The sequence below is a fragment of the Nannobrachium achirus genome (assembly GCF_963921795.1).
Source record: "Nannobrachium achirus genome assembly, chromosome: 14".
NCBI classification, from domain to species: Eukaryota; Metazoa; Chordata; class Actinopteri; order Myctophiformes; family Myctophidae; genus Nannobrachium; species Nannobrachium achirus.
The window spans coordinates 41,662,856-41,675,355 of record NC_137821.1 but is presented as its reverse complement, the minus strand read 5'-3'; the positions used below and the strand labels follow the sequence as shown (position 1 = coordinate 41,675,355).

Genomic DNA, 12,500 nt, shown 5'->3' with positions numbered 1-12,500 from the left:
TGTGATTGGCCAGTACAGTCACTTTCATTGGCAGTTGTGCAGAATGCTCACCCCAAAACATGATTTATGAGATTGTGGTGGCTTGTGTGGGACAACCAAGGCATGGATGTGTTTGTAATGACAACTAGTAACACATCCATGAAAAAATAAATCACATTTGACCACAACAAATAGTATAATAGTGATAGGCTTATAGGCTCCACTCTATGCTAGGAGAGCTGCTGGGTTCTGCTGGGGAAACTGGACAACAGGGGCATTTGTGCCTAATAGACCCCATGGACAGTCATTTTGGATCAATATAAGTAGGAAAATGAGCCTAGAAGTGATTTCGGGCGGAGTTGTCCTTTAACTGCAGCAGCTGAGGTTCAGTTAGGGACAGACGGTCAGATAAGGAGACAGACTGACACACACACACACACACACAGACAGACACTTGGAATCCAATTTTCTTCTACTCACAGTTTTTTTTGCATTTAGCAGACGCTCTAGACAGAGAGGGTGAGAGATCAGAGTAAAGCAGAATAAGCGAGAGAATAAGCGTGAACCCGAGGGGAATCAAGTGTTAGTAATGAGATTTGGGGATAACTGTCGGAACAGCAGTATTTGTGGTCGTTTTCTATACATTCACCTAAACCCCAGCTTCTCTATTGTGGGAAACTTTCGCAGGAAATAATGGGTATACAATCTCACAATGTGGTGCAATGCGACGCATTATGTGCTTGTAGACTGGCTATTTAATGTAGTGCCCATTACTGCCCAAACCATGTATAGGTTTTAAGTGTTTATGGTATTTAGCTTCTTTTTCTGTGTGACTTGATGTGACAAAGGGAGGCTTTGGCAGTTAGCCAGGACAAACTCCATGTCCTCTTCACCGCAGATGATAAAATACACCTATTGCAACTAAGTTTGTATGTATGTACAGTACAAGTCACAACACTACTGGGATATTCATGATAAGAGTGTTTAATTTCAGCAGCCTGATGGCCTGGCTATGTGGAAAACTGTCCCTAATTCTGGCCCTATTTCGATGCTGCAGTCAGTGTCACCTGCCCGGCGGTGGGCACAGTAGCAGTGAACATATTGTGGCTGAAGTGGTGAGACTCTTTGATGTTCTGCTTTCCTCTTGGCCAAGCACCGCTCGGCACATATGTCTGCTCTGTAGGGGGGGAAGGAGTCTGTCTGTCCACTGACACACAAAATGAGTGGACAATAATATGACCAGGAACACAAGAGCCAGCCCTGCATGACCATAACGTTCACTGTCGGGCAGAAACCTTGTATCTCCAAGTTTCAAATTTGTATGTTTTTTCCGCGAAGTAAAGCCCTGCTTCATCAGACAAGGCCGTCACACAAAAGTAGTGAAAACCGCGAGGCGTTGTGTGCTTGTAGATTGGCTGTTTTCACTAGTTTAGTTAATTTTTTAAATTATACAAAACGAACGCTTTTGGACATACAAGGTTTCCACCCGACAACGACGATAAGAGGACTATAACTCTGAGAGTGTACAAATGGATAATCAAAACATCCCCAACATCCATAATCCTGGTCGGATCATTTGCCAAAGAATAGCAGCTCTAAGAGCTCACAACTTGACCTTGTAGATCTGCTATTTTTTTGGCAAAGAGATTTGATCGGGACTTTATCAAGTACGTTATTTCCAAGTCTGTTTTTTACCAATACCGGATAATATGCAATAAAAGGTGACCGTGATTTTATTGATCCCAGTGCATGACGCACTAACCCTAACCCATTTCACGTTAAATATAAATCTCCACGATACGATTATCGTGTTTTTTATCACGGTAAACGATAATGACGATTATCGTCCCATCCCTATCCCATACCATACCAGGCAACGATGCAACGTCGGGAGGCTCTCAATGGTGCTGATTTTTTTTTTTAGAGCAATGGTTTTCCACCAAATATTTTGGCGGCCCTCAGCTGACAGGGAAGTGACAATTGGAACTTTAAGAAGTATTGAATCTCTCTCTCTCTCTCTCTCTCTCTCTCTCTCTCTCTCTGTCTCTCTCTCTCTCTCTGTACCTCTCTCTACCTGCTCTCTCGCCCCTCCATGCTGTGTTCCACTGTAAACAACTTCAGTACATGGAGAGGCAAACAGCAGCGCTGCACTGCACTGCACCGACTGCTGGGAAAACACTCTCAGCCTGAGGCACAGAACCTTTATTTAACTGTGACATACACACCTGTAGAGACTAGGGATGTTAATCGACGCATTATTGGCGAATCGACGCGTCGCGGCCGAAAATCGACGCGTCGATCGACTTTTTCACTTTTTTTTTCGCTAAGCAGCAGCTGAGAGGAGAGCAGCACAACGGCGCATTACTTTAAACAACACAACGTATGCTGCACCCATCAGAACTTGCATCAAAGCCCTAATAATAATGATAATACATAATTGCTCTTCCTTGTTAGCATGGAGTCTGTTCTCTAGAGACTAGAAGCGGAGTGACAATAAGTCCATGGAACGTGCGGGAGCGCTGACCGCTCGCTCTCATATATCCCCGGTGTGTCGCATTAACGTTAACGACGAGTAGTGTGGTTTGTGATCATCGCACACAACTGCGACGCTGCCATTAACAAGCGAGCTTTCGTGTCAAGCGTGCATGCAGAGGCAGGAGGTAAACAAAAGCATCCAGTCCATAGAGATACAGTCAGGCAAGTCAGCGCGCACTGCTATGACGCGCACATCAGCACGGTCCAGCAGTGTTTCTCAACCAGTAGTCCGCGGACCTGACTAGCGCCGCATGCATGCGAATGCACAACACATGCAGGCGGCATGCACTCGTCTCCGACACATACACACACATACACACACACACACACACACACACACACACACACACACACACACACACACACACACACACACACACGGTCCTCTCACATATGGAAAACATTAACGCTTATAACGTTTTTGAACGATTAAAACCTTTTTTGGGGGAAAAACTTTTGAAAAATAAAAAAATATATATATTTTTCGACTTTTCGACTCGTACTTTTTGAGTCGCGGAGAGCGTGAGTCGATCGACGCGTCGATTTCCGATTTTTTTTCACATCCCTAGTAGAGACACACACACGCACGCACAGTATATTTACAGTATAGAGACATACAGTATAGTGGTCCAGGTTCTCAAACGTATCGGGCCGTGACCTAAATATTATTATTATTGAGGCATTACATGTCTTGTTCCACAGAATAAATATTGTGAAAATAGCTGATCTACATTGCTCTCAACGCCTGGCCTAAAAAAAGAAAGTAAGAAGGCTAGAAAAGAAAAAAAGACCATTACTGGATCAAAAGTAATCAACAAACTATACTATAAAAACTGGTCAAACTTCAGCCTTTTCTGCTGTATTTTCACTAGTCTCTGGGTCCTGGACAAACGTCTAATTCCTCCTTTGGGTCTTGAGCTTAAAAGTTTGGGATTCACTGGAATGCTTTAGAGTATTATCATGATAAATCCCTTCTGCATCTTGCAGTTCCGCATCCATCATCACCCAACCAAGTGGCAAATGCCACATTACCATCTGCTACGGTGCTCGCCAGACCAGACAGAACGAGGGACGTCAGCCGTCTATAGCTACCGCTGGACCTCTGAAGCGTGATTTAAGCAGCGTACATTTGTCATAATAATAACCCTTTTTATAGCGGCTTCCTAAAGGTATAATATAAGGCTTAGCCTTAATGCAGTATCACAGGTTGATGGACTACCCGGTCGGTGCTGGCATAAAACATTTACAGGAGCATCGGTAGCTTATTAACTGTCTGTGTTATTATCTGTAAGTCCCTTATAGTGACAACTGTAGTTGTGCAGTTTTGCCAATAGAAACCATAACGTTGTTGTTGGGTGGAAACCTTGTTGGAAACTGTTCTTTTTGTATTCATCATTTTAAAATTCATTTAAAATAGGGAAAAATAGACTACAAGCACACAATGCCTCCCGCCGCAAGGCGTTGTGTGCTTGTATAGCTGCTATTTTCACTAGAGGCACTCTTGTACGGTGAAGCAGGGCTTTACTTTATAAAAAAAGAACATCAAAATGTAAACTTGGAGATACAAGGTTTCTGCCCGACAGTGACAATAGATAACCTCCTCACCTCTTCAATGACTTGGCCTGCTGGGGGCCCCGAATCAACCCCTGGCACCTTCCCCCACCCCCCACCAACCCTGATTCATTCCGCTCCATTCCAGTGAGTGTAAGCAAAACCTGCACTTATCCACCTGGCCTATCGTAAAATCCATTTATTTATTTTGTTTCTTGTTGGCTTGGCCTGGCTTGCCCTCTGTGATTGATGGATACAACTTTGAGATAGCTGTAGATGAGGTTGGAGGTGGGCTTTGTGCTGCAGTATAGTGTTTGGTTCATAAAGCGGATGTTATAAAGCAGCCTTTGGATGTACAGTAGGTAGGTGTACTGTACATCTGGAATGGAGTGGCTACAGTACATACATATGGGGGCGGCAGTGGCTCAGGGGTAGAGTTGCCGTCTTAGAACCCTTAGGTTTTCCCGAAGGGTTCCTAGTTCGATCCCGGGCTCCCCTAGAGTTGGTGTCGAAGAGTCCTTGAGCAAGACTCTGAACCCCTTGTTGCTCCCGGTGAGTAGGTTGGTGCCTTGCATGGTTTCCTCCGCAATCGGTGTATGAATGTGTGTGTGAATGGGTGAATGTAATGTACAATCTCTGTAAAGCGCCTTGGATAAAGGCACTATATAAATGCACCATTTACCATTTTATTTACCATATGAATGTGATGATTGCTGATTTTCTTTAAAGGACAGTCGGTAAGAAAATCAGCAATCATCCTGGACCATACCGGTGGTCTGTGGCATTATTTGGTTGAAAGCCCTAGGAATTCTTGAGTTGAGGCAATCAATGTTATTTGACTCTAGGAATAGACTATGATCATAATTGGTCCACACCAACGCTCATCATTATAAGATAATAGCACACTTTCCATCTTCTCACTCTTGTGTCTCTGGTGGTGATCAATGGACGGGTCAGAAACCTGCCTACCAATTAATTTTTAATGACTATGGAGAAAAACTAATCATCGGTAAGTCATTCACGGGGGAAATGGTCTAGCTACAGTATGTTTACTGCAGTGGTTCTCAAACTTTTTCATAACAAGGACCCCCAAGTTGACACAGAGTCCCATTAGGATCCCCATAAGAGTAGATTCTTACGGTTCTAGCAGTGGTTCCCAATCATTTCAAGGACCCCCATAGTTTGACATGCATTGTAGGCTACCGACCCCCATTTACTAGCAATTCTATCTCGGAGACCCCAATCTATATTGTAAAATAGATCTCCATATACGTATGGAGCTGGTCAATAATACCTCTACATCTGACCTCACAGACTCCATATATATGGATATAGCTGACCTGTTCTGACATCACAGTGATGACTCGACCAGCTAGGCAGAAGGGTATACTTGCCAAAGCAGCCATGTGCACGCACCCATGTGCACCCTTAGGGTGTCTTAAGGCTCTAACAGAGTCCAGGGTGAAGAGTTATTCACTTCACCTCATTGTAGTTTCCTAGCTATCACCTAGGCTTTGTTATGTATTTTTGGAGCGGTGAAAACGCTCCCAATAGACAGGTATATCCGTGGGTATGTGGGTGGGTGGCTGGGTGGCTGGGTGGCTGGCTGGGTGGCTGGCTGGCTGGCCGTGTCCGTAGTCTGGCAATACCTTGAGTGGCCACACACAACACACTAGTTAAAGGAGGGGCGCTGTTTTGTGCAGGCCAGGCACACTCACCTCAGCACTCACTCACATGTGCAAGGAACACACACACACACACACACACACACACACACACACACACACACACACACACACACACTACGCACGCACGCACACACAAGCGCGCGCGCGCGCGACGCACGCACGCACACACACACACACACACACACACACACACACACACACACACACACACACACACACACACACACACACACACACACACACACACACACACACACACACACACACACACACTCACTACACAAACGCACGCGCGCACGCGCACACACACACACACACACACACACACACACACACACACACACACACACACACACACACACACACACACACACTACACAAACGCATGCACACACGGCCCGCCCCCCACACTCTCACACACACTACACAAACGCACGCACCCCCCCCCCCCCCCCACACACACACACACACACTACGCACGCACTCACACACACACACACACACACACACACACACACACACTACACTACACTACACAAACGCACGCACCGCCCCCCCCCCCCCCCCCCACACACACACACACACACACACACACACACACTACACAAACGCATGCACACACGGCCCACCCCCCACACTCACTCCAAAAACAAGCAACACACACACAGAGGGGAGAAGCCACGGTTGCCAGATTCTGTGAGTGAAACAAGCAAACAGGTCTATGAAAACGAGCCCAAAGGTTTCACCACTTGACCTATATTACATTCGCTATTTTCTAAAAGCATGTTGAAAGCAAGCCACATAAGCAACTATACTTCAGAAACAAGCCCAAATAAAAGCAATTCGCAACTAGAGACTTTACAGGAAAAGAAGACCAAAGTCACTTATAATGAGCAAACCTGGCAACATTGTTGACATTCCTCAGTAACGACACAGTGTTATCTTAAAGTCAACAAACACCACTGGGACCAAGCAAGCATCGACAACTCATCTTCATTATTCACTCATACACAACCACATGCAGGAGGACATTTGGACAAGGACCTTTCTCTGCAGCTACCAGAACAAAAAACTTTTTGTTTTTTACTTTTGTGCGTAAAAGCACAAAAGTATTGATATCAAAATGTACTTAAAGTACCAAAAGTAAAAGTACTCATTGTGAATGTCCCATTTCAAGTGTATACAAATATTTTTAATGGCAAATCTACAAGCTCACAATGTGAGCTATTTAAATGGCCAAATATATATAGGCTACAGCTGAAGTGGTTAATGTATGATTTGTATAAATCAAAATCTACAAACTAACTAATAACTATCAAGTTTTGTAATGAATGTAGTGGAGTAAAGTTCGGATCCGAGATTTAGTGGAGTAAAAGTATCAGTTGGGAATTACTGGTCTTTATTTTATCTTATTTTATTAATGTAGGTCCTATTTCATTTTGCATACACTTTGCACTGTTCTATGTCTGCATATACTGCACATATTAAAGGGTTAGGGTTAACACAAGTTAAATGCTACACTTTATGAAAAATTACATTGACTCGTTGATTTTTTGTGTGACTCATAAAATGTCCCTGGGACCCATCTGAAAGACCCCTCTTGAGTCCCGGGACTCATTACATTAAAAAGCTAGCAACATCACTGTGTTATAGATCTAGGACAGAATTCATAGATTTAGAACACATAGAATCAAAAACATAGACCTGGAACTGCTCAAATTCACCGCTCCACTTCGAACCGAGGTTTGATTTTAGGTGATAGCTAGAAAACTACACCGCGGTGAAGTGAATAGCTCTTCACCCTGAACTCTGATAGAGGCTTTACTGGTAGTATATGTAACTCTGAGAGTGTACAAGTTGGTTCCATTTGTACTCTCTGAGTTACATACCCAAATTACCCATAAGGGTCCATTTGTTTCCATCATTTAGCAGGGGACCCCCTGGAACTCCCTCAAGGACGCCTGGGGATCCCCGGACCCCACTTATAGAACCAATGGTTTACTATATCTACATAACGGTTCTACAGTATGATTGCATCTATACTTCTATGATTATTACAGCACGGTTGTTTGGTGCTGCTGAGAAGAGGCAGATCTGGGACGGGGCCCAGGTATACAGTAATAATGAGCAAGAGAGTTAGGTTGGAAGGTGTAGAGAGAGAGAGAGAGAGAGAGAGAGAGCCCTGGCCTGCTGTCAATGAGGGCGCCGCGAAAGGGAGCAGCGCTACATTTGGAACTGGGCCGCTGTCCTATCTGTCCACTCTGTCTGCCTTTAATCTTTACTGGAGTCATTAGTGTGTGTGTGTGTGTGTGTGTGTGTGTGTGTGTGTGTGTGTGTGTGTGTGTGTGTGTGTGTGTGTGTGTGTGTGTGTGTGTGTGTGTGTGTGTGTGTGTGTGTGTGTGTGTGTGTGTGTGTGTGTGTGTGTGTGTGTGTGTGTGTGTGTGTGTGTGTGTGTGTGTGTGTGTGTGTGTGTGCGTGATCAGCACTTTTTTGGCTGCGACTATTTCACCACTTCTCTCCTGTTTGAAGCATTGATCTGTTCTCTAAATCTCCCCTGTCATTAAATCTATCAGTTCTGTTCTTTTATTTTGTTCCAGCTTCTCTTTCTTTCTTACTTTCCATTTTTAAACCCATTGGGACCTGACATTATTTTATACTTTTAGCTATTGAAAAATAGCAGATTATGAGCTTGTAGAAATGCTATGTTTGAAAGACTTGCACAAATCTTCACGATTTAAAAAAAATAGCAGATCTGCCAGCTCACAGCGCGGCACTGTGAGCTTGTATATCTGCTATTTTTCAATAGTTAAAGCATAAAATAACGGCTAAAGTAATAATTTGTTCCCGGTCTTGATGTTTTAAGTCCTCCTGTGTTCCCTTCCCTTCTCATCCTGTCTCCTGCTCTTCTCTTCCCTGCTGACGTATCATTTCTCCTCCTCTCTTCTTGTCTCCTCTCCTCTCATCACTTTCTTCCTTTCTTCTCTCCCAAAACATTGGCTTCATGGATTAATAAACACACTATCAACAGTAAATGTACGGTATATGGATGAATATGCCGGCCCTAGCCGATGGGCTGAAACTGAGAACTCTAAATATGTATAGTCTGTCAATATCTTCACTGTTGAGTTTAAACTTTGTACTTTTTTTTTGTATTTCTCGTAAAGTAAAGCCCTGCTTCATCATACAAGACTGTCGCACACAAAACTATGAAAATAGCAGATCTACAAGTACACAACGCGGTGCTGTGTGCTTGTAGATCTGATCTTGCTTGATCTTGCTTCCGAGCTTGTAGATCTGCTAATTTTTTTAAATTGCATACTGGAAAGTAACAGTTTTGGACATACCGGTATGAGGTTTCCACCTGACAGAGACAATATAAATGTATACATGCACAGTATGTAGAGTACAATAATGCATAATACTGTATGGATGGATTATATGTACATTTATCAATTACGGTAACTACTAACATAATTGTATTTCACACATTGGACCCGTATATGGTATATTTGCGCGTGTGTGTGTTTGTGTTTGTGTTTGTGTTTGTTACGCAGTGTTCCAATTGTTCAAGATTTAATCTTTTGCCTTATTTTTTCATTTTCATTTAATGCCTCATTCTGTAACTTTGTGTAATATTAAGTATTTGATGCATCCATTATGCCCTAGTAAAAAAAGAATCATAGTAATTTGATGGCGTTCAAGCTCGGGCTATGGTTATAATAACATGCTGTCATCAAATCAAATTACAGATTGTAAATGCAATCGTTAGCTGGTGTCGGTTCATCTACTTCATAATAGCGGTTGAGACCTTGAATGATGAAATATTGATGTTTTTTTCCATTTGAGTTATTTCATTTGATTTATTTACCTGACATGGACTGAAGACCACATTTCTTATTGATCATTCAGCTAATTATGCCTTGGTGTTTGTGCGTGTGCTTTCTCTGCAGGCTCTTCAACCTGACCCTGAAGAAGCTGATCATGCTAAAGGAACTCGACAAAGACCTCACCTCTGTGGTCATTGCTGTCAAACTACAGGTAAACCAGCCGTGCCGTCAGACAAGAAAGGGACTGGAAAGATGTTATCTATGCACTATGCAATGGACAGTAGGGCATTCACCAAATATTAGAATATTCGAATATCAAAGTCACTATTCCACGTTGTTCACCGAAGTCGAATATTCGCTTATTTAAAAAAAAAAATTGTATTGTTTTCTCTTTAAAAAATATATAGTTTATAAAGCTTGGCTAGATAGGAAGTCATAAGAATGAGTTGTCAATGCCCCTGGTGGATGAATTTGTTAATGCTCTATACCAGGGGTTCTCAAACTTTTTTAGGCCGTGACCCCCAAAATAAACTTATTTGAACTGGGGACCCCCACCCTGACGAGCAGGTATTGCATTAATGTGACTCGGTTCTGCAGATAAATATCGTGAAAATAGATGCTCACGACGCCTCGCAACGCAAGGTGTTGTGAACATGTACATTAGATCGGCTATTTTCACAATGTTTGCCTCTTGCTTACTTAATATTTGACAGTTTGGCCAGTCCTGTCGAATATTCGACTATTCGGTAGAACTATTGAGGTAGAATAATTCGAATACTAAAAATCACTATTCGTGAATGCCCTAGTGAGTGAGTGTGGGCTGACCAAACTTGAGGTCAAAACGTTGCTGACTAATGCGTTTTGCAAGTGTCAAGTGGCATATCATATTTCTGCTTCATTAATCTCTCTCATTGTCAGTTGTCACATTTGTCCAGCATCATCATTTGTATCGTGTATCTGCTTTTGGCTTGGGCGTGCATGGTGCATACTGTACATTTATTGGCTTTTACAGTGGGACACCCTGGTGGTTTGACCAGTGTATGTGAAAACCACAAAAGCCACAATCACACACAACACAACAAGCTCATACTCTGGGATGTGTGCACTCAAAGTATTTTCAGACTTTGGGTTATGTGTTGTGTGTACACGGCATATGCTTAGTGAATCTTTGGTAGAGCAGGCTGTGTGACTGTCATGTGCATGATGGCATGCATTGACATTTTTATTGCTGAACAGACCCAAACAAAGTACTGTAGTATTATGGACTATGGTACCTTTCATATTGAAATAGTAAGAGCAAGTGAGAGCAATGTGCACTTCAGTGCACCACACAATACAGTCCAGATCTTACTTCCATTTTGATCCTCTCAAGCAGACAAAATATTACAATATCCTATTATTAACTGTGTATCTACTGTAATGTTTGCTGCAGATACATCACTGATCATCTAGGAATGTGCAGGGTTAGAATGTACTGCTAACTCAGCAGCAGCGATGCTTAGCAGTCCATCTTAACGCCTGTCAATATTCCAAAGTTTCACACTTATTCACGCCTGTCATTTAGTGTTGTGTGGACGGAAGAGATTGATATATCAATAGAGGGTGAAGCTGATATTGTTAACATCATGACAGTCTTAACAAGAAGTACTTAACTGGCAGACTGATGGCAAATGCAGTTTACACTTAAGCCCAAGCACAGGATGAGATCTTGTAGATTGCATATAATCTCCAAAACTATTACTTTTGAGGATTCAAATTCAAAAACTGCAAAATTAGCACATCTACAAGCTCAAAAGCTTGAATTTGCAGTTCTGCTACTATTGATACTTTTGTGTAACGCTGTAGTGTGATCAATAGGGTGTTAATTTATGAAAAAACACCAAAAGTTAAATATGGGTATAAGAGGATACATAAAACATAGAAGCTTAGATTTAGCTTGCCTTCAGTATAAAAATAATTCATGATCTAAATGAGGATCTATGAGCATGTGTTTGTGTGTACATTCACTACAAATGAATGTTGACAAAGCCTCTCTTACAGGCGTACCTGTCACAAAATCCATTCAGATGGGTTCTGTGGCCAAATACAATATCAATTTGGGGACTTGAGAACCAAGGCGTTCTACCGGCGCGCCTCAGCCTAAAACAGCTAGTGCGGTGCGTCACAAGAGCGGGGACAGCAGTAGCAGAGGAGAAAGACACTGGAGCAGCCCGGACAAGTGAAGCCTTTCATTTAGGTGCTGGTACAAAAAATAATGACTGACATTTTGGTCTTTCCAGGAAGGTCAAAAGAGATTATTTTTTTGTACTAGCACCTAAATAAAAGTCTTTAATTGTCCGAACTGCTCCAGTGTCTTTCCCCTCATCAATTTGGGGACGTCTTTGACATGAAAATGTTAGAGAACCTCTTACTGTACAGTATGTAATGAAACCAAAACACACATGTTTCAATTCTTCCTCCATGTTGTTTTTGGTTCTTCTCTTCCTCCACACCATTTTAGTCTCTTGTCTCTTTTGATGCAATATCCCCTCTCTGGCTCTGCGTCACTTCTCTCTTTCCTTAACCCCCCCCCCCCCCACCACCACCCATAATTGTTTTCTTCGTTCCCTCCTTCTTTCATGCTTTGCTCTCTCACTTTTCTCCATTCCTTGCCTGCCTCTTTCTTTTCTCTCAGCACGTAGCCGATGAGAGCCCTTGAGCGGCAATAATGTCATATTCCTCCTCGTGACGATCTCACGACGATGGTTTCTTCCTTCATTCTCTCTCTCAAACACACGCACGCACGCACACACACACACACACACTACAGTGTCTCTGTTTTTCACTTGTCCTCATGCACTCTTACACCCAGTCCTCTCTCTCTCTGTGTCTCTTGCACTCATCATCTTTATAGCCTGATTTATACTTAGTTGTTTGGCGA

General features: G+C 42.8%; 1 protein-coding gene across 2 annotated transcripts in view; it reads left to right on the top strand.

The window, feature by feature from the left end:
* The window catches only part of pacs1 (phosphofurin acidic cluster sorting protein 1), a 139,963-nt gene that overhangs the window by 62,532 nt on the left and 64,931 nt on the right, over positions 1 to 12,500 (top strand). For both annotated transcript variants that reach the window (XM_080742175.1, XM_080742174.1), the window contains exon 2: positions 9,704 to 9,791. In XM_080742175.1, coding sequence (XP_080598301.1) covers positions 9,704 to 9,791 — 88 coding nt within the window. The remainder of the gene's footprint in view (positions 1 to 9,703; positions 9,792 to 12,500) is intronic.